At 43.3% G+C, this 23528-nt stretch overlaps 1 protein-coding gene across 1 annotated transcript in view; it reads left to right on the forward strand.

Moving 5' to 3' along the window:
• Window positions 1-11279: 11279 nt before the first annotated feature.
• The window catches only part of LOC124789956 (dopamine receptor 1), a 61956-nt gene continuing 49707 nt past the window's right edge, over window positions 11280-23528 (forward strand). The window contains exon 1 of the mRNA XM_047257488.1: window positions 11280-11584. Within this exon, the coding sequence (XP_047113444.1) occupies window positions 11301-11584 (284 nt within the window). The 5' untranslated portion in view covers window positions 11280-11300. The remainder of the gene's footprint in view (window positions 11585-23528) is intronic.

Here is a 23528-nt window from a genome sequence, read left to right on the forward strand (position 1 = left end):
CCATGTTCATGCAATACTGAGGTTATGCAGCCCACGTGTCAGTCGGGTGACCATTGCCACAACATATTTCGGGACAACATTAGCCCATTTTTAAGTGCTAAAAGCAAGGGAGCCAGAAAAAACAACCCTCCTTATACCAGCAGACTTCAAAAGATTATAGACGTCCTGAGTTGAAACCTCTCCTTAAGAAATTTTTTAAGCCCTTAGGCCTCGTCACAAGTTGCGTACGCACATTGACAACTCAGACCATAAAAAACATAAAATATCACAAGCCTGTAGGTCGACCGTTACCAAGGTACAGTTTCAAACTGAAAGCCGCTGCCATCACCTACCAACGATGATATTTACTTAAAGCGCTAACGATATTGCTATCTCTCATCTTGCTCATGTTCAGTTCCAGATGCAAGATGTGACCAACACGTTATTTTAATATCCTTAGAGCATTAGCAATTTCACGCTCCCTTATACGCTGATTTTCCAAACTCGTATCATTCACTTTGTCGATGATTTCCGGTGTGCTTGCACTTTTTGGACGTCCTTCGCGTAATCATCTCGCGTGCTTTCACGGCCACGTTCAAACTAGGCCGTCCATTTCTTCCTGGTGTAGATTGAGAATGAAAAGCCACTTACAAGCTGCAAATAAATTTCAGTCTGTGTTAAGCCTTCTTTTACGAAGAATTCAACCATTGCGCGATACCCGATTTCTTACGTTTTCAGCAACATGTCCACCACAACTGCTTCAAACGACTGCCTACAGCCAACTGCTGCATGGAACGACTTGTAGTTTTACGTAGCGTCTACTAACACGTGTACCAACGTAAGTGGAAAAATTCACGTGAGTAGTACTGTGATCTCTGTGCGAAGCCGAGAACTTTCCAGATAGCCTTTGTATAGGTCACAGCCAATTCGTTCCGAATTCCTTTCTCTCCTGACAGAATCAAATTCCCTAAAAGATGCAGCCACTCTGCATAAATGAAAAGAGCTTCATCGAAGGCGAACTTAACATCTCCTGGGAGACTCCCAACACTACAGGCCATAAGATTAATACATAACAACCCAACTTCTACTCATTTAGGATCATGCTTCTACAGGGACATTCTTTCATGCAGAAAATGGTCTTTCTACATTGCAAGAAGTGACAGATACATACTTAAATGAGGAAATTTGGGTAAGTATAAGGTTAAATGATTCCAGATTCATTGCATTTCCTCCACCAAAAATTGCTCTAGGTTTTCTGTTGATCAGGGATCTCTTTACTTCAAAAGCCCTGTAGGTAATAATCACGGTGTCCCAAAAAATTCGCACTCATCTGTTTCAGACCCCTTCCTCAGTTCAAATGCGGACTGAAAGAAGGAGAGTGCAGAATGTCCTTGGAGGACGAAGGGAGATTGGAGCATGAGTGCTTCTTAGTCGTTTGTCAAAACACAGCGTTCCTAAGTGGCGAGATTATATCTCTACTTGGTGAAAACTCCGTGATCATTGTCGAGTAAAATGGTTTACCGTTATGTATGGAAAATATCTTGTTAAGGTCCTTTTTAACAAACCAAGAGGGGGAGGGGGGTGGGAGAGGAGATCAAAAAGTTAGCGATGTATGGTTGTTAGTGCAGATGTTGGGAATAGACAAAGCCAAGACGAACAAAGATGTGGAATTTAGTTGTTAAACATTACGACAGATGCACCAGAAGAGCTGTAGAGAAACTCGTATCTGAGAATGAAGGTTATGCACTCTGGCTGAAACAAGGAAGACATCAAGACGTGAAAGGCTTAGCTGAAAATCCTGTCAAGTGGAAGCAAGTGAGTGATAACGTTTAAGTGGACGGATAAAGTGAGAAACGGATACTTAATAGGAAGAGCAAGCGAAGGATTAGCAGTGCGGAAATCCCTAATCAGAAGAGGCTGGAGAAGGAAAAGCTGTAATGATTGACAAGATACGCTGTGTGCAAAAATTATCGAGAACGTGAGCTTCTGGGATATGTGGAGGGGTGACAACCGTGGCAGCCTGAGAACAAGCAGTGCTAAAAGGAATATTCAAGCTCTGCCACCGTCAGTTAATTTGATCACGACATAAGGCGTTTCAAGAGGATAGGTTGAATCTTAAGGTGTGGTAACGCGAAATATTAAATTGTTCCTGTAACTGTATGACCAAGGGAGGTCAACAGTGACAATTTTTGGAACATCGCAACGAAACGTAGAGAACTGTTGGTGACAGACGAACAGTCACAGCAACGTTTTCACGGACTGTTTGCGCGAGTCTGTTTGACGTATTGTCCTGTTGTAATGTTACAGTATTATTACATGCTGTACCGCCCGTAATCTTTTTCGCCGCACAAAGCATGGTGCAGTATGTACGATATTGATATATGTTGAAGGTATTATTGTAGTCATTTATGTATTTTACTGTCGATATGAAACAGCACAAAGGTATTTTATGTTCTGATGGTGTGTTTCACGTTCATCGTGGGTACTGGCGGAGGCGGAGGGGCGAATCATCGTGACAAGCGGCAGATACCGTCGCCGGGTGCCAGTTGTTCCCGACTTGACGTCTGACAGCCACAGAAGACAGCCCGATACTACAAGCAGACTCTACGATGACTTAAAAAAATGAAGTATTGTAAAGAATGGAGTTATACTTCCGTATTCATTTCTGATCTAGCCCCGACTGCTTTTGCGTCCATACTGATATACTTAAAATTTCATGAGGCAGCAGCAGCTTGTACGTATCTCTGTATAGTAAATGTGTGTAATATTTTGAAATGCGTACAAAGGCGCTGGTGTTCTAATTTCTTTTCAAATTACCTGAAGGAAGATTTTAATAAAATTACATACTAGGAAGGCACTTCAAGAAGCTACTAACATTCATTTAGTACTAAAACTAAATTAACGTGAAAGTGTGTAGTTACATCTTGTCGTAAAATCTTACGACTGCTGGAAATTTAATACGGAATATCTTAATATTTTTCGAGGGAATGGAGCAAGATACTGTCTGTAAGTGAAAAGTATCCTAATTCAATGTACAGAAAACTATCATAGGGAGCACAAAATTCAAATAACAATTGGCAGCTACTCGAAGACAACTACTTAACGACTCGGATATTGATCGAAGCAGACGAAATGAATTAAAAATTATACTGCAGCCGGGACTCGAACCCGTGTCTTCTTGCTTGCTAGGCAGAAATGCTAACCATACACTACCATAGTCCAATTGTCAAGCTAGCTGCACTAATACCCTCCTCAACACAAACTTCATTTTTCCTTATGTATTGTAACTACTGCCAGAGCAGTCTTGGGGAGTATTCACCGATAGCTGAATGGTCAGTGTGACGGACTGCCGTTGTAAGGCCAACCATCAGTAAATGAAATTAAGTCTAGAGAGTAATGCCTTTTTAATAGCATTATCTCAAAGAATTTAAAATACATTTCCTTAGTGGTTTTGTAAACTTTTCTGAAGCGCTATTCGTACTCTACTATAATTTACCCAAAAATGTCTAGGCCACGAACTGTTCATTAATAGGGAAAACCAAGGCCAACATCTTATCAACGTTGTGCAATGTCAGATTTCAAGCTACCCTGTGTGTGTCATCAGTCATCGCCAATAAGTGTTCTGAGCCTGCTGGCCCCAAGTGCCCTAAGGACAAGCTTATTTCGAGAGCGGTTTCGTCTCCTAACCAGGTCGCACAGTTTCGTGCCAGCTAATCAGGGGCTGATGCTTCCTTATACGGTACTTTCGATTTTAATGAACCTTTCAGAAGACAATCAGTCCCTCAAGATGATTTGGTGGAAGAATCTCTTTGCCTGCTTGTCATGAATACAGTAAAAACTTTTTTCAGTAGGCTTTATTAGGTCGCTTTCTTGTCTGTCTGTTGGGTACAAATTTACAGTTGGTTTTAAACTAATTTCTCGAAGAACTAGAGACTTGAAACATTCAGCATAGCTCAGAACTGAATGAAAATGCAGTATTAACTTGGTTTTTTGTCTACCGCGTGGTGAGGGGTGCTTTGTTTACCACTATCATTTCCCCATGAGCTAGAGACTTGAAGTGTTCAGTATAACTCAGAACTGGATGACAATGCAATATTAACTCGCTTACTTGGTCGGTGGGTGACGATTGGTACTTCGTTTACCAATATAATTTCCTGGTGAATTAAAGACTTGAAACTTCCAACATAGCTCAGAACTCGGTGACAATGGAATAATAACCCGCTTATTTGCCTGGTGTGTGACTGAGGATGCTTGAAATGGGCAGAAAAGTTTGACACAACATTAGAAAATCATTGTTTAAGTAAAAAGCTTCTCAATATGACTCTTTTTAACATGAACTGAAAAGTATAAAATAATTTCTCATAGTCCCATACAGATTCCTAGGCCTAAAAGGTAGTCCTCAAAATTTGTGCTTATGAATTAATTTTTGATAGCTACCACAATGCTTGCAGAATTTAAAACGGAGAACGTGTGGTGCATGCAATACGTAATTGATACATGAATAGTTCATTTTCTTACTATTATCTATTGCATGCACTATACGTTTTTCGTTTTAAATTCTGCAAGTATTTTCACAGCTACTAAATGGCTACAAGCACAAATTTTCAGGACTGTCTGTATGAGGTTAGCAATCTGTATCGCGCTAGGACACACACATTATGTAAAGGCAGAGCTGTGATTCAGTGATTAACTTTTTGACAGACTCTGGCACCGTTACGCGCGCAACGCCAACTGGACCGCGGTTCCCATCTCGGATTGATCAAGAGTTGTGGCTGGCGATTCTGAGCAGCATTTCACCAGTCCGTATCCGGATAGCTATCTTGGCTCTCAAAATCTTTGCAAGCATGGAAATTCCTGCCCGCTACTTCCGTCTTGTACATGAGAACTCAAACAATTTATGAGCATAACTACAAAACTAACATAAAAATTATTATTTCCTAAGCTATGTGTTCTTTTCATTACAACGATGACATTCATTCATCACGATTCACTTACACTGACGAGTCAAAACACAGCTAACACTCTCCGCCGCGAGACTGCGTTGCTCCATATAACATAATAAGGCAAGTATGTAAGCGGAGAAGTGACCAACGAAGACAGATATGGGACTCGAACGGGGATATTCACTGACATAAGCAACTAGGGCAGGTTGTTATGCACTGGCTCCTGGGATGGAACATCTGGGATTCGTTGAAACTGGTCGGCTGTTCGCGTGCTACTGTCGTGTGCATCAGTGAAAAGTAGTTGAAGGACGATGAAACCACGAGTGGGCGACAACGTGTTCGACGCTCTGATCTCGTCACAAAACGTGGATGTCGAAGGGTTACCCGCTCTCTACAGCAAGTTAGACGGCCATCAGATCTGTTGATAATGCACAGTGCTGACGCGGGCACATGTGTTTTGGAGTACAGTAGCCTATGTACATTATTGAGTATGGGGATCTGTAACACCCTAAGTGTTTCTATGTTGACACAACGACATTTTCAGTTGCGATTGCATTGGGTACTGGATCATTGAGAGTGGAAGTGGTTAGCGTTAGAGCTACATAAGACGAACGGTATGAGGCGACAGTGTGACTCCCCCTCAAGCTCAATTTTTAATCTATATTTTTCCACGACTAGTCATATTATTTAATTTATAATACTTTTGAGATGAATATAATTTTAGAAGAACCACGTCTAATTGCATGAAATTTTCGTGAATTTCATGTTATTTGAATACTTACTATTTTGAATTAAATTTAACTATTAGAACAAACATATTTATAACCATCGATAAGTAAATGAAGAAAATCATAGTGTTTTCCTGAAAACGTGTGCCTGTCGTGATTTGCGAAATCCCATACACATGCATTCTGGTAAGGTTCCCGGAATTACTTAGCACCTCAACGCTTGGAGCTGCAGACACAGAGACAGTCCCCATTTGACAGGTATCCTGCGCAGCGGTGACACGTAGCTAAGGTAACAAGAACGAATAGTGTAGGTGAAAAATTCTTCAATGTCACAGAATTTACACTTGTAAGACAAAAATGAAGGTTTGAGCGGTAGGCGACCCGCCGCCTCATGCACGTTCGTTTTATGTAGCTCGAACCCTAACCACTTAACAACCGTGAGCTCTAACATCAGATACCTACGCACAGATATATCAGTTACCTAATAGATGCCTAACATTTCTCTTGTGCTTTCCTCCGAATTGCCAGAGTAGTGAACCTTACTACGTGCACATTGCTGTTGTTGTGGTCTTCAGTCCTGAGACTGGTTTGATGCAGCTCTCCATGCTACTCTATCCTGCGCAAGCTTCTCCATCTCCCAGGACCTACTGCATCCTACATCCTTCTGAATTTTCTTGGTGTATTCATCTCTTGGTCTCTCTCTACGATTTTTACACTCCACGCTGCCCTCCAATACTAAATTGGTGATCCCTTGATGCCTTAGAACATGTCCTACCAACCGATCCCTTCTTCTAGTCAAGTTGTGCCACAAACGTCTCTTCTCCCCAATCCTATTCAACATCTCCTCATTAGTTATGTGATCTACCCATATTCAGCATTCTTTTCTAGCACCACATTTCGAAAGCTTCTATTTTCTTCTTGTCTCAACTATTTATCGTCCATGTTTCACTTCCATACATGGCTACACTCCATACAAATACTTTCAGAAACGACTTCCTGACTCTTAAATCTATACTCGATGTTAACAAATTTCTCTTCTTCAGAAACGCTTTCCTTGCCATTGCCAATCTACATTTTATGTCCTCTCTACTTCGACCATCATCAGCTATTATGCTCCCCAAATAGCAAAACTCCTTTACTACTTTAAGTCCCTCATTTCGTAATCTAATACCCTCAACATCACCCGACTTAATTCGACTACATTCCATTATCCTCGTTTTGCTTTTCTTGATGTTCATCTTATATACTCCCTTCAAGACACTATCCATTCCGTTCAACTGCTCTTCCAAGTCCTTTGCTGTCTCTGACAGAATTACAACGTCATCAGCGAATCTCAAAGTTTTTATTTCTTCTCCATGGATTTTAATACCTACTCCGAATTTTTCTTTTCTTTCCTTCACTGCTTGCTCAATATACAGATTGAATAACATTAGGGAGAGGCTACAACCCTGTCTCACTCCCTTCCCAACCGCTGCTTCCCTTTCATGCCCCTCAACTCTTATAACTGCCACTTGGTTTCTATACAAATTGTAAATAGCTTTTCGCTCCCTATATTTTACCCCTGCCACCTTCAGAAATTGAAAGAGAGTATTCCAGTCAACATTGTCAAAAGCTTTCTCTAAGTCTACAAATGCTAGAAACGTAGGTTTGCCTTTACTAAATCTAGCTTCTAAGATAAGCCGTAGGGTCAGTATTGCCTCACGTGTTCCAATATTTCTACGGAAGCCAAACTGATCTTCCCCAAGGTCGGGTTCTACTAGTTTTTCCATTCGTCTGTAAAGAATTCGTGTTAGTATTTTGCAGCCGTGACTTATTAAAGTGATAGTTCGTTAATTTTCACATCTGTCAACACCTGCTTTCTTTGGGATTGGAATTATTATATTCTTCTTGAAGTCTGAGGGTATTTCACCTGTCTCATACATCTTGCTCACCAGATGGTACAGTTTTGTAAGGACTGGCTCTCCCAAGGCCGTCAGTAGTTCTAATGGAATGTTGTTTACTCCCGGGGCCTTGTTTCGACTCAGGTCTTTCAGTACTCTGTCAAACTCTTCACGCAGTATCATATCTCCCATTTCATCTTCATCTACATCCTCTTCCATTTCCATAATATTGTCCTCAAGTACATCGCCCTTGTATAGACCCTCAATATACTCCTTCCACCTTTCTGCTTTCCCTTCTCTGCTTAGAACTGAGTTTCCACCTGAGCTCTTGATATTCATACAAGTGGTTCTCTTTTCTCCAAAGGAATCTTTAATTTTCCTTTAGGCAGTATCTATCTTACCCCTAGTGAGATAAGCCTCTACATCCTTACACTTATCCTCTAGCCATCCCTGCTTAGCGATTTTGCACTTCCTGTTGATCTCATTTTTGAGATGTTTGTATTCCTTTTTGCCTGCTTCATTTACTGCATTTATATATTTTATCCTTTCATCAATTAAATTCAATATTTCTTCTGTTACCCAAGGATTTCTACTAGCCCTCGTCTTTTTACCTACTTGATCCTCTGCTGCCTTCGCTACTTCATCACTCAAAGCTACCCATTCTTCTTCTACTGCATTTCTTTCCCCCATTCCTGCCATTTGTTCCCTTACGCTCTCCCTGAAACTCTGTACAACCTGTGGTTTAGTCAGTTTATCCAGGTCCCATCTTCTTAAATTCCCACCTTTTTGCAGTTTCTTACATTATGTTGTTTTAATGGCCTACTAAAGGTGTACAAAATCTGACGGAAGTGTGTGATCCCAACGTTGCGGCCTCCTTTTGTTAGTCAAATGAATCACGTTCCTTGTCACACCACATCGATGGTCGTTTCCGTATACTCTTTCATGCATGCGAACTATTGCACGAAACATCAACCGCGCCACAGACGGTGGCTGTTGGAGACATTATTAAGATATGGGGGACATTCTCCTTGGCTTCCGTAAGGCTTGAGATGGTAATTGAAGGCATTCCTTTCTCTTACTTTTCCGACTTCAATCGAATTATAAAATCATATCTATCATTTAAAGATGTAATAACCAGGCTGATACTTTAACCCTGAATTTTTTATATGATCTTTAATCCGCTATTTGAAAAGCTACTTTTGGTTCTCAGTTCTCAATTTTCACATTTAAGACTTTTGGTACATCACAAAACGTTCTTCAACAGTTACATGCGTTTTTTTGAGAGAACTGTTATCAATTTACTTTTTTTTTACTCTTGACATTTAATTCTTTCATAATTGTCGATATATAATTGTGATGATAAAATGGAAAAGTACATTTTGGATAATATTAATGTATAATGGTATGCAAATACCTCAAGACTACTTACTGTAAAAAAGTCTCTTTTCCTGATGGTGTAAGTATTCTGCATCTTGTAATTTCAAGACCACTTCTAACATTTTTCCTTCTCCTAGCAGCATCTTGTGGCCTGCTTGACCCTCCGCTGATCTCTGAAAAAGCGTATGTTCTTCAGGGACGGTGATAATGGAGCAATGGGACTCATGTTTTCTGCAAACATCCCTTATTAAACTGAATAACTGCTTCTACAACACCCAAAAAAAAATTCTTTTCCTTTTCTTTGGGACACTTCGACTAAATGACACTCTGAAAGCTTTCATTCCCATTTTGCGGCTTTCCATCAGTGCATCTTGCCAGGAGTGCATCAGATGCAAGTCTCTGATAGACGGGTGCTACCCTGAGCACTTTGGCAGCTGTCAGTGTGTCACGGCCTCTCGCATAGTCCACATTTCAAATATTTCTTGGACGTACATGTAATTAGAACATAGTGAAATAATTTGCTAATCTAAGAGTAAACACTCCAAAGATGTGATACAGATATACACTCCTGGAAATGGAAAAAAGAACACATTGACACCGGTGTGTCAGACCCACCATACTTGCTCCGGACACTGCGAGAGGGCTGTACAAGCAATGATCACACGCACGGCACAGCGGACACACCAGGAACCGCGGTGTTGGCCGTCGAATGGCGCTAGCTGCGCAGCATTTGTGCACCGCCGCCGCCAGTGTCAGCCAGTTTGCCGTGGCATACGGAGCTCCATCGCAGTCTTTAACACTGGTGGCATGCCGCGACAGCGTGGACGTGAACCGTATGTGCAGTTGACGGACTTTGAGCGAGGGCGTATAGTGGGCATGCGGGAGGCCGGGTGGACGTACCGCCGAATTGCTCAACACGTGGGGCGTGAGGTCTCCACAGTACATCGATGTTGTCGCCAGTGGTCGGCGGAAGGTGCACGTGCCCGTCGACCTGGGACCGGACCGCAGCGACGCACGGATGCACGCCAAGACCGTAGGATCCTACGCAGTGCCGTAGGGGACCGCACCGCCACTTCCCAGCAAATTAGGGACACTGTTGCTCCTGGGGTATCGGCGAGGACCATTCGCAACCGTCTCCATGAAGCTGGGCTACCGTCCCGCACACCGTTAGGCCGTCTTCCGCTCACGCCCCAACATCGTGCAGCCCGCCTCCAGTGGTGTCGCGACAGGCGTGAATGGAGGGACGAATGGAGACGTGTCGTCTTCAGCGATGAGAGTCGCTTCTGCCTTGGTGCCAATAATGGTCGTATGCGTGTTTGGCGCCGTGCAGGTGAGCGCCACAATCAGGACTGCATACGACCGAGGCACACAGGGCCAACACCCGGCATCATGGTGTGGGGAGCGATCTCCTACACTGGCCGTACACCACTGGTGATCGTCGAGGGGACACTGAATAGCGCACGGTACATCCAAACCGTCATCGAACCCATCGTTCTACCATTCCTAGACCGGCAAGGGAACTTGCTGTTCCAACAGGACAATGCACGTCCGCATGTATCCCGTGCCACCCAACGTGCTCTAGAAGGTGTAAGTCAACTACCCTGGCCAGCAAGATCTCCGGATCTGTCCCCCATTGAGCATGTTTGGGACTGGATGAAGCGTCGTCTCACGCGGTCTGCACGTCCAGCACGAACGCTGGTCCAACTGAGGCGCCAGGTGGAAATGGCATGGCAAGCCGTTCCACAGGACTACATCCAGCATCTCTACGATCGTCTCCATGGGAGAATAGCAGCCTGCATTGCTGCGAAAGGTGGATATACACTGTACTAGTGCCGACATTGTGCATGCTCTGTTGCCTGTGTCTATGTGCCTGTGGTTCTGTCAGTGTGATCATGTGATGTATCTGACCCCAGGAATGTGTCAATAAAGTTTCCCCTTCCTGGGACAATGAATTCACGGTGTTCTTATTTCAATTTCCAGGAGTGTAATTTTCTTTAAGCCTTCCTCGATATAGTGCTATCGTTGTTGGACGAGCATGATGCCTTGATGTCTTGGCCTCCAGATTCAAGCCGCACCGACAAACCGTAATTGGCGAGAGTTACTGACCTGTCTGTAGACATCTAATGTCACATACCTCAAGAAACCACGTATTTTTCCAATCAATGCCGTGTAGAACCCACGTAGTATCGCGTTGGACAAACACGTTATTAAGACGTCAGTCATAATGTTTCGGTTCGTCAGTGTGTGTCTGTGTGTGTGTGTATGCGACCTTGTCATGGATTGCGGACTGCATTGCTTACGCACAGCATCCTGAAACCTGTGCACCCTTTGCCGGGCCTCGCACTAGTTGCGTCGCTGTGTTCGCAGGCGTCTTCCTGTCGCTGGTGATCTTCATGTCTATCGCGGGCAACGTGCTGGTGTGCGTGGCCATCTACACGGACCGCGGGCTGCGGCGCATCGGCAACCTGTTCCTCGCGTCGCTCGCCATCGCGGATCTCTTCGTAGCGGCGCTCGTCATGACCTTCGCCGTCGTCAACGACCTGCTGGGCTACTGGATGTTTGGCGCACAGTTCTGCGACACCTGGATAGCCTTCGACGTCATGTGCTCCACCGCCTCCATCCTAAATCTTTGTGCCATTTCACTCGATAGGTACATCCACATCAAGGACCCCCTCAGGTGAGTTATCTGTCCAAAAATAAACGTGTGTGATACACACTCTAAGAACGACGCACCATAAAGGAATTATCCGAATGGGATATTGATGCACATATACAGAGAAACATATTATTACAGTTACAGGAAGATTGGACGATTTCTTCATGGGAAACAGCTTCCTAAATTGAGCAAGGCAATAACTCGTTGGTCCGCCCCTGCCCTTCTGAAAGCAGTGGCTTAGGGACATCGTTCCAAATTCTGTGCGACTGTCGCCTTAGATCGTTACAACCCAAACTGGTTGGAGGGCCCTGCCCATTATGCCGTAAACGTTCTTAGTGGGAGACAGATCCATCAATGTCGCTGGATAAGATGGCAAGTAGAGGAGACAAGGGAAAGAAACTCTCGGTGTATGTGGACGGGCATTATGTTGCTGAATTGTAAGCATAGGATGCCTTGCCATGAAAGACAACAAAATGGGGCGTGGATTATCTTCGACGAACCGTTGTGCTGTAAGGATGCCGCTGATGACAACCAAAGCTGTCCTGCTATCAAGTGAAATGGCAACCAAGACCTTCACTCCTGGTTGTCGGGCCATATGGCGGACGACAGTCATGCTGGTCTCTCAGCGCTGTCTGCGGCTACTTCAGACAGGGTCTTCGCTGATTATCAGGGCACAGTTCGAAGCGCAACTCATCACCGAATACATTTCTACGCCAGTCGATGAGATTCCAGGCCCAAAATAAGTCTGAACACGCCCAGGACAGCGTTAGGATGCCATCCTAACTTTCGCCCGTCATAGGCCCAAAATAAGTCTGAACACGCCCAGGACAGCGTTAGGATGCCATCCTAACTTTCGCCCGTCATACGGCCCAACATTATCGGGTGCCATTTCATTTCATAGCAGACTCTTTTGGTTGTCATCCGCAGCACCCTTACAGCACATTGGCACGACGGTGATGTTCTACGCCCCGTTATGTTGCCCTTCACGGCAAACCATCCTGTGCTTACATTTCAGCAAGATAATACACATTCGCAAACTGAGAGAGTTGCTACTGTTTGTCTTCGAGCTTTCAACACCCTACCTTGGCCAGAAAGGTTGTCGAATCTCTCCCCGAATGACAGATTTTCGTGCATTATGGGCAGCGCCCTCCAGGCAACTCGTGATTTTGACGATTGCACAGAATTTGGCACAATGTCCTTCAGGAGGGCATCCTACAACTCTATCAACCAGCGCCTAGCCATTCGGCATGCATCAGGGTCAGAGGTGAATTAACGCTTTATTGACCTGCTCAATTTCTGAAGCTTTTTCTCTTGAATAAAACGTCAAATTTTTCTGAAACCGTAATCATTTCTTTGCTCGAGTACATCACATCTATCGATTTCCGTCCCATTCGGGTAATTCCTTGATGGTGGCTGGATTCTGTTCCTCTTAGAGTGTATTTTTTAGACTGACTTATACGGGAAATACACAGATTGAATATTTCCATTGAGCAAGCAGTAAATGAAACAAAAGAAAAATTCGGAGTACATATTAAAAATCCATGGAGAAGAAATAAAAAATTTTAAGTTTATTGATGACATTGTAGTTCTGTCAGAGACAGCAAATGACTTGGAAGAGCAGCTGAACGGATAGGACAGTGTCTTGAAAAGAGGATATAAGATGAACATCAACAAAAGCAAAACGAGGATAATGGAATGTAGTCGAATTAAGTCGGATGATGCTGAGGGAATTAGATTAGGAAATGAGACACTTAAAGTAGTAAAGGAGTTTTGCTATTTGGGGAGAAAAACAACTGATGATGGTCGAAGTAGAGAGGATATAAAATGTAGACTGGCAATGGCAAGGAAAGCGTTTCTGAAGAAGAGAAATTTGTTAACTTCGGGTATAGATTTAAGAGTCAGGAAGTCGTTTCTCAAAGTATTTGTATGGAGTGTAGCCATGTATGGAAGTGAAATATGGACGATAAATAGTTTGGACAAGGAGAGAATAGAAGCTTTCGAAATGTGGTGCTACAGAAGAATGCTGAAGATTAGATGGGTAGATCACATAACTAATGAGGAGGTATTGAATAGAATTGGGGAGAAGAGGAATTTGTGGCACAACTTGACAAGAAGAAGGGACCGGTTGGTAGGACATGTTCTGAGGCATCAAGGGATCACCAATTTAGTATTGGAGGGCAGCGTGGAGGGTAAAACTCGTAGAGGGAGACCAAGAGATGAATACACTAAGCAGATTCAGTAGGACGTAGCTTGCAGTAAGTACTGGGAGATGAAGAAGCTTGCACAGGATAGAGTAGCATGGAGAACTGCATCAAACCAGTCTCAGGACTGAAGACCACGACAACATCAACAACAACAACAGCTATACGGAAAAATGAATATTTATTGAGATATCAGACATGGAAGTCGAATACCTGCTCCATGAGAAGCTCCAATTTATTTTCACAATGATGCACCCAATTCACTACCATATAATAAATCTTAAAAATGCCCACCCTCTGCTAGTATCCAGGCTACTGATAGTCTACGCACTGAGGCACGAAAGCGTCAGAAATCTCCGGTGTTGTATTTATTCCTTCACTGTCTGCCTGAATTCTTGCAAGAAGTGATGTTTCCTCCTCCACAGGTACGGCGTACACTAACGCCTTTAAAAAGACGCTTAAGAAAAGTCCAATGGTGCTCCGTCAGGTGAGTGTTGGGACAAGGCAAGTCCACCTCTATCTATCCAGCAACTAGCACAATGGCGAGTCAGGTTTTGGCGGACAAGAACAGTAAAATGGTCAGGGCAACCACCGAGAGTGTAGTACATCTGTTTCTCGAGTTGTAGTGAAATATCTGTCAACAAAGGACGCAATATTCTGCGCAACGACCGTCTGTACATCCTCCCTTTTGGGCGGTAGAGAAGTAAGGGTCCGTACCCAAACGTTGATGGCGAATCTTTATTGATGGATCATTTTAACAGTTGCATGTAGATTGACGTACGCCCACTGATGCTGAGTATGGAAGTTTTGGATGCCATCATCTGTCCATAACACTACTGCTAGAAAAACAAGCTTCAGGGTACGTTGTTGGATAAAGCACCAACAACGAATAAGTTTTTGAGGAAAATCGTAGGAGGCCAGCGCCTGCATCTGCTGTCGTTAATACAGATACAGCCGTTGTTCACGGATACGTCACCGGCGTTGTGATGGATACCGAGCTGACGACCTAAGCGCCGAGTACTGATGTGCGGATTGTGTTCTGCACCGTCAATAATAGCGTCCCCAGTTGCAGGCGTTGTGCGTCGTCGCCTCCTCATGTTCCTGGTAAAAGTATGAACTACCATCGTCGTGTAAGTGGCAGTGGATTTCTTCGAATGGCTTCCTGTCAGGGAACTAGCGATCAGGATATCGTCCGTAGCACAACCGACGGTCTAATCCAGCGTTGCCATTCGCCAACCCATACATGAAATGCATGGATGCATTTCAGCATTTGAATTCTTCATTGCCTAAGACAATACGTACTGGAGAATGAGCGTTCACAGTACAGCATTGGAGTGGCACATTACCTGTACCTGGAGAAACTCAAGACGGCAGCACTGATATAAGTGCTAACTGCGTTGCACAGTATTGTCCATCAGAGCTGTTCCGTACAGCTCGCTTCGAAGTACAGTAATTCCAGCCCGGCCACGGTCCCCAGAGACCGCTGGCATACCACAGTATCGTCACAGGCAGGGCTCCAAGGGAGCGTTAGTAACTTCCATGCCGGATGTCTCAATAAATAAAAATTTCGGAACCCATGTTCATATCACGTTCCTTTGTCCACTGTATGTGCTTAACCTCGCCCTGAAATACTGCCGTGTATTTTTCGAATACCCTGTACACAAAGTGTGCAGGTAATATATTTTATTTAATTCTACTTTTTCATTGAGCTCTGTGTGCAACCATACAGCCAGTTCTATCGCACAGGACTGCCTTAACAAAAATTTTTAAAAAATTTTCAGGTAATTGTCAGCAGCATCATAGTACTTGGAGAAATGCGTGATACACACTATGTTGTCTTACAGTACATTTATTCAATACCAGTTTGTATCATGAACCCTCTTCATAGTTGAAAGATATCTATTGTGAAAACTTCGTTTCTCTGGTTAAATAGCATGTAGCCAATGTGAAGTTTTTACAATAATGTTTTTCCACTGCGAAGATGGTCCGTGATCTAAACTGGTAGTGAATAAATGTACTGTAAAACAGAGGAGTGCGTATCATGCATTTCTACAAGTCAACAAAAATTGCTACCTGCACTTCTGGTCATTAAAGTTGCAAGTTCTGAAAAAAGAGCAAACACAGAAATTTCGTTTTTTGTGTAGATACAGTACAATAGCAAGGTTTAAAAAATTTAAGTGAGTTGAGGGTACACAGGGTGCGTCTTTAACTCACAGAGCTGCCAGCTGTATCGTGGGATTCAGGTATAAGTGGGTTCGGGCTGGGTCTGTGAAGATGTGGGGCAAGTATTTGTATTACCACTTTATTTACCACGCAATCACCAATTTAACCACACAGAAAACACCATTATAAACAAAAGCTTCCTTGAGACCTGAATAAGATTTGAACAACACAAAATATTAATGGAATAATAACAGTATTTAAAGGAAAATGATTCAATCTACCCCAGACTGCGAACCCCAATAACGACATAACACTTTGCAATATAAGGCCTTCGGCTTTCAGTGATTATGACAATAGTGACTACTCATTTACCTATGACAGAAAACTGAGTAAAATCACTACTACCGAAGTCTTACCTGGCTACTATTGGCTGTCCCCAATCAGATCGTACAGCCACATGAGCCAGGCACCAGCACAGAGATTGCAATGGCACTTGGCGCTCCACGGAATGTCAGCGCGCCTCAAAGAGAGGCGCTCCGACGCTGGTACGCCCAACGTCGTTAACGGAGACGCGAATGGCACCTCGTTGTCTTTTGGGAGGAGTTCTTCTCTGCACACAGTATTGCAACGGGCGTATCTGTGTGTGGAGAGTCTGAGGAGAACGAAAGTTGCCAGTTTGCACTGATCAACGTGATACCGGCTCAGCATCTGGCGTGATGGTATGGGGTGCCACAGGGTAAACAACACGACCATCTTTAATTCGAATAACCAGTAATTTGGACAGGAACCGTTACTCTTCTGTGGAATTTAAAATCAATGGCCTTGCTCTGTGTTCTAGGTCTCTGTCACATCTTTTAACAAGATTGTGCGAGACGACACATTACTGTGCTGCCCTGAACTATCTCGATACAGAGTTTCTTCAACTTTTGTCCCGATCACCACATTCTCCTGATCCCTCACTATATGAAAAACCCTGATTATCGCTTGCCGGGAAACTAGTACACTACCACTTGCCAACCACAGCAACTGATGGTCTTTAGTACAGAACTGAAACAGCAAGGACGACATATCCGAATCTCTCGGCCAATCTCAGTTTCTCTCCATTTCCATCTGGTTGAGAGCCATTGTCACTGCCGGAGATGGCAGTACCAAGTGTTACAGTTTGCAAAATACCTGCAAATTTATTCATGTATGAATCCTCCGTAGCCCAGTGATCAACGTGACAGACCCTCATGTGGGGTATCCTGGTTCGATTCCAGTACTGCCTTCTTGGTGAAAGGACTGCGCCGGGTGCACTCAGTCTCGTGATGCCGACTGAAAAGCAGCCCGACTGAGAGGTAGCGGCTCCAAGGTCGAAACGCCGGCAGCAGCAGGGAATGGGCTGAGCTGACCCCGTGCCCTGCCCCTCCACAATGCATCCGATGATGAGTGGCTGCGGATAACACTGCGGTCGGTCGACTGTCGCGTATTCTTCAGGATGTGGCAGCAGGGTCCCCTCTTTTTTTTTTTAATCGTGCAACCTTCTTACTATGCGTCAGGTGCTCAGTAATTTTTCTTCCCGCTACACAGCATTCTCACAGTAAGGAAGCTGGTTGCCATCCGTTCTGGCGTTGCAGTTTTAGTGACCAGAAGATTATATAATCAGTCACTAGCAAGTTTTTGTTCTTCATACCATGAACTAATTGTCCGACAATTAGTGCAAAGGGAACGTCAAGCGCTCTCTCTTCCATTTTTCATGTTTTTGGTTTTCGTTCCCTTATAATGGATCTCTAACTTAAAATAATCAAATAAGCTATAACACTTCTTAAGTTTGTCAATTCGGGTTAACAGCAAAGAATTCACATAAATACAAGCAGTGATTTCCTGTCAGAAACACTGCAATTCGTAGGAACTGAAAGAAAGGCATCAAGTAAAGCAAATCTGCCGTTCCGGAAGGAAGCGTTACTGGTTCTCTGCTGTTCCTGATCTACATGAACCATATAAGTGACAGTCTGAGCTGCCCTCTCCAGTTGTTTGTAGGTGACGCTGTCATTTACCGGTTTGTAAAGTCTTCAGCTGATCAAAACCGTTTGCAAAATGATTTAGATATATGTTTGTGATGCAAAAACTTTGTGTTCTTCCTTACTGCAGGTCTTGTCATGAGGGAAGCCACATCAGAGAGGTCCACCGCATGAGCGTCTACGGAAGTGATTCCAGTGGTGGTTTCCCGTTGCCTTCCACTGATAATGATGAAATGATAATGAGGGCAATACAACACCCAGTCCCTGAGCGGAGAAAAATTTCCGACGCAGCCGGGAATCGAACCCCGGCTCCTTGGCGTGACAGACCGCAGCGCTGACCACTCAGTTATCGGGGAGGACTCAGTTACACGATAAATCACACAAATAGAAAGGCTGCAATCTTAACTAAATACTTAACTGTTACAATTACGAATAACTTGAATTGGAAAGACGGTCTCATGGATTTGTTAGGAAAGCAAACCGAAGACTGCGATATATTGGCAGAATACTTGGAAAATGTAACGTATCTACTAAACAGGCGGCCTACACTACGTTCGTCCGTTCTTTTCTGAAGTGATGCTGCACTGTGCACGATCCACATCAGATAGGATTGGCGGGGGACATCGAAAAAATTTAAAGAATGGCAGCGAGTTTTGTATTATCGCCAAATAGAGAATGCCAAGGATATGATACGCGAATTGGGTTGGCAGTCATTAAAACAAGGGCGATTTTTCGCTGTGGCAGGACCTTCTCATAAAATTTCAATCAGCAAATTTCTTCTCAACGTGTGAAAATATTTGTTGGCGTCCATCTACAAAGGGAAAAATTATCATTATAATAAAATAAGAGATGTCAAAGCTCGCACTGGAAGATTTAAGTCTTCGTCTTTCTTGATCGAGAGTGAACGGTGGACAGGTATGCTTGAAGCCGATTCGATGAACCTTCTGCCAGACACTTAACTGTGTATTGCACAGCAACCGTATAGACGTAGATTACACACTAATCTCCATACATCGCTGTAGAAAATGCTCGGAAAATACGTACCATGGACAGCACATAAGACGCGCTACACTCAGTTCTTCATACAGGTCGACCAGCACGAGAGAGGGAACGCAGCTGGCCATTCATCATCCACTACCAGCGAGAACAGCCGGCCATCTGCGTTATCGGAAACCAGATTTGCAGCCGGCGGCCAATCTCACGCTTCTCGTCCGATGGTTTCCACGTGCGGGCGGAAGAGCTAATCTCTGATGAGACATTTCCATCTGAATGGAAATCCCTCCATGGAAATACCGAACCTCTGTTGTCTTTAAAAGACAACGTGACTCATCAAGCGTTCTTGGCAGTATACAACATCGCGCTTTGATTCTCAAATTTCTTAAAAATTCGTATTCTTCTACTGAGCCCTGCATTTCAGCTTGGTTTAGCGCCGGATAAATACCTCTAGAATATGAACCTCTAGCAAACTTCTCAATTATTTTAAAAACTATTTTTGTCTTCTCAAAGCGTGTTACAGAATTATAATGATAACTCACTTGTTTCGGCTCACGGAACTGGGTCTTCAGAGTCTGCACTACAATCTTTTTTGAGGCGAATGTGGATAAAAGCAACAATGAAACTGCTGCCTCTTTCTGTCACACACACATACACACACACACACACACACACACACACACACACACACAGTAATCAACCCGATCGTCAGTTCCAGTGTTCTAATGTTTACAGTGAAAAGACAAATGATAAAAAGAAAAATGTGAAGAAACACAGAAAAAGTCACGTCCGTCAGATTAGGGACTAAAAAGCTCAGTCACTCATTGTACAACACATTAAAAGAGTTTAGGCAGGATGCAGAGCACTCTCCACATTTTAAAACGCATACCACACCCATTTATAGTCTGCCGCTCCCCAGGATAGTGTTATAGGCCCTTCGCTGTTCCTTATCTATATAAACGATTAAAACTGTGTGCCGGACCGAGACTCGAACTTGGGACCTTTGCCTTTCGCGAGCAAGTGCTCTACCGACTGAGCTACCCAAGCACGACTCACGCCCCATCCTCACAGCTTTAATTCCGCCAGTACCTCGTCTCCTATCTTCCAAACTTTACAGAAGCTCTCCTGCGAACCTGCGAAAGGCAAAGGTCCCGAGTTCGAGTCTCGGTCCGGAACACAGTTTTAATCTGCCAGGAAGTTTCATATCAGCGCACACTCCGCTGTAGAATGAAAATTTCATTCTAGAAAAACCCCCAGGCTGTGGCTAAGTCATGACTCCGCAATATCCTGTCTTTCAGGAGTGCTAGTTCTGCAAGGTTCGCAGGAGAGCTTCTGTAAAGTTTGGAAGGTAGGAGACGAGGTACTGGCGGAATTAAAGCTGTGAGGACGGGGCGTGAGTCGTTCTTGGGTAGCTCACTCGGTAGAGCACTTTCCCGCGAAAGGCAAAGGTCCCGAGTTCGAGTCTCGGTCCGGCACACAGTTTTAATCTGCCAGGAAGTTTCAGACGTATACCTCATAGGAAGCACAATCTCGGTATCCTGATTTACTGACTAAAGGTGACATTTCCCCACTTACACTATACTCTTCATTAAGATTTCCTCTCACTTACATGGATAGTTTCGGCTTAAAAAATCATATTCAGTTGTCTACCCGCAACAAGGTAGGAAATACAAAAAACCGAACTCTCGTCGATACTGAGTAATTGAGAAAGCACTTAAATAAGTGTACAGTGTAAATGGAATAAAGTCATCGTCATACAACAAATTAATTGATTTGGTGCCCACTATCACGCGATCCTAATCTACCTTCTCGGAACCATTTCGATACTTACCTGAGCACCGCTGTGGCAATGTTTGCTTGTCGAACAGAAAAAACACTTCATTTGTGACTGCTATAAGGCCAGATTATGTAGAGGGTTGAAACTTATAAGGAAAAAATTACCGCAGAGGCTTTCACCGGTTTAGGCATGGTAAAATAGTTGGCGTCTTTGGCATCGTCAATAATGTACGAAGTGTCTGGCAGTGATAATTCACGAAAAACCTCGTTGACACTACAGTCTGGAATACAACAATTTCTTTTATGTCTCTACTGTTTCTGCAGTGAATCATACGCATTGGACTGGTTAACGATTACAAAAATCTTTTTGTGTAATTTTTAAATATGAAGTCGCATTTTTGGGTACCAGCAGATTTTCAATGTGCAGAAACTAAATGAACGTGGATTTACTTTAATCATTTTTGCCCATAATAAAAAAAATACATTTGCCTGCCATCTCTACGAAGCTCTCAGACAGTTGAACTCGGTCCCGTAGCCCCATTTAAAGGCACAAACATATACACACACATTTCAATATGGAACAGTGGACAACACATTCCTAGAGGTCCATTGTCTCACGTCACAGATATACGTTGAAAATAGTTTTACTTACCCCGTTCAGATTAAGATTTTCGCAAGTTGTGCCTTGATTGTTAGGGTAGCTCCAAAACTTGTAATGCCCTCCCATTCACTCTCAACTGGGCACACTCTGCTCTAGTACTAGATCGCTGAAAACTTTACCTGCAGCCATTTCGCCTTGGCTTCCCAGCGCTTCCTATTTATTTCATTCCTTAGCGCCTTATACTCCCTAAATTTACCTGAATATTTTTTTACTTCCTTCTTTCGTCTCAATGGAAGTACTTCTTGTGTTACCCAACGTTTCTTCGCATTTAACTTCCTTGTACCAATATTTATCTGTAAAACTTAAATGATCGCCGTTTTTAGAGATGTCCATTCCTCTTCAGTTGAACTGCCTGTTGTGGTGTTCATGTAGTACCTAGAACCTCAGAGGACATCAAACGCATCTCATCATTTCTCAGTACTTCAGTATTCCACTTCTTCGCTCATTGATTCTTCCATACATCTGTCAAACTTCTGCCTAATCTCTGTCATTACCAAATTGAGGTCTGAGTGTATATCTACTCCAGGGTTCACCTTCCAGTCCAATATCTGATTTCGGAGTCTATGTCTGAACGTGGTGTAATCCATCTGGAATCTTCCTGTATCCGCAGACCTTCAGCAGTCCTCCTCTTGCAATTTTTGAACAGATTCTTAGCTATTACTTGATGATATTTATTTCAGTACTGTCCTTCTCTCAGTCCTGCTCCGCTTATCATAGCCTCCCTAACTGAGCAGGCTGCTCAGTTACTTCAGATTTTTCTAAAATTGACTTCTTATAATGGACAAAATATCTCGGGTGCATACAATTCCATGTGATCCCTGCATCAGAGGCTGGGGTCGTAATGTCGAACTCCTTCTTTGACGACGATCGTTGTTTGTTTTATTCTTACATCATAGTTTTTGCCGTTCTAAGCATGGTAGACATGTTTTCTCACAGTGTTCGTTTCGATTCTTTCTCGCATTTTGTGTTGTCACTACCCCGCCAGGAAAGCGTTCCCGATCGTGCATTTCTGTGTGACTTTTCGTCGTCCAGATGTACTCTGTCTCTCCTGAAAATTTGTTACCGCTATACTGAAACACCCTGTATATTATGAATGTGAAAGTTTGTGTGTGTGTATGTGTGTTTGTGTGTGTGTCGCTGAAACAACTGAAAGATTTGGATAAAACTGGGAATGGAGATAGCTTATACTCTGAATCACCACATAGGCTACCTTAGACATACCTAACTATCAAAGGGATAGGCGTGGGACTGAAAATGAAGCGTAGACCACGACGTGCGAATACTCAAACTTTATTCATCCGGTATTTGACAATGAGCGCCCTTTGTGACTTCCATCAAACTTTACACGTAATACCAAATCTTTATGAAACTTTTTCTCGCTGACAAAACCCACGACGAAAAGAAGAATGTTTATCGCACAGTGAAACAGCTGCATGAAGCATGACTTTTAATTTATTATTTCTCCACTACTAATCGTATTCGTGACACATCTTCATACGGTATTCACTTACATCTTTGAATTAACCAGCAAAATCATATCACTGTAAGACAAATAATTCAGGAGATATGATAACATAAATACTGAGATGGATGAAAAATTGACACACCATTTACGACATTTAAATTTACTACTTCTTTGTTACTAATACTATTCGCAACAAATTATTCCGCAGACAGTAGCCACACATCTCTCTTAATACCTTACCTACAAAAATACGTAATTGTTCAACAGATATTGTAGGCGATGTGACGTCAAATACTGAAATGCGTGAGAAACTGCCGATCATGCATGAATTCATGACGTTTTAATTTATTGTTTATTTACTACTGACTCTATTCACAACATATTTCGCATACAGCAGCCACATATATCATTGGCTCTACCTGCATAATTATATCACTGTATGACTCACATTTCAGGAGGTACGATATCATAATCATTGTAAACGAACTGCTCGATGACATTCGCTAGAGAGACACCTGAAATATGTGAGGGAATACGTGTGAAATAAGTTAAAGCGATGGGAAATATACACTCCTGGAAATGGAAAAAAGAACACATTGACACCGGTGTGTCAGACCCACCATACTTGCTCCGGACACTGCGAGAGGGCTGCACAAGCAATGATCACACGCACGGCACAGCGGACACACCAGGAACCGCGGTGTTG

The sequence above is a fragment of the Schistocerca piceifrons genome, chromosome 3, assembly GCF_021461385.2.
Source record: "Schistocerca piceifrons isolate TAMUIC-IGC-003096 chromosome 3, iqSchPice1.1, whole genome shotgun sequence".
Lineage (NCBI taxonomy): Eukaryota > Metazoa > Arthropoda > Insecta > Orthoptera > Acrididae > Schistocerca > Schistocerca piceifrons.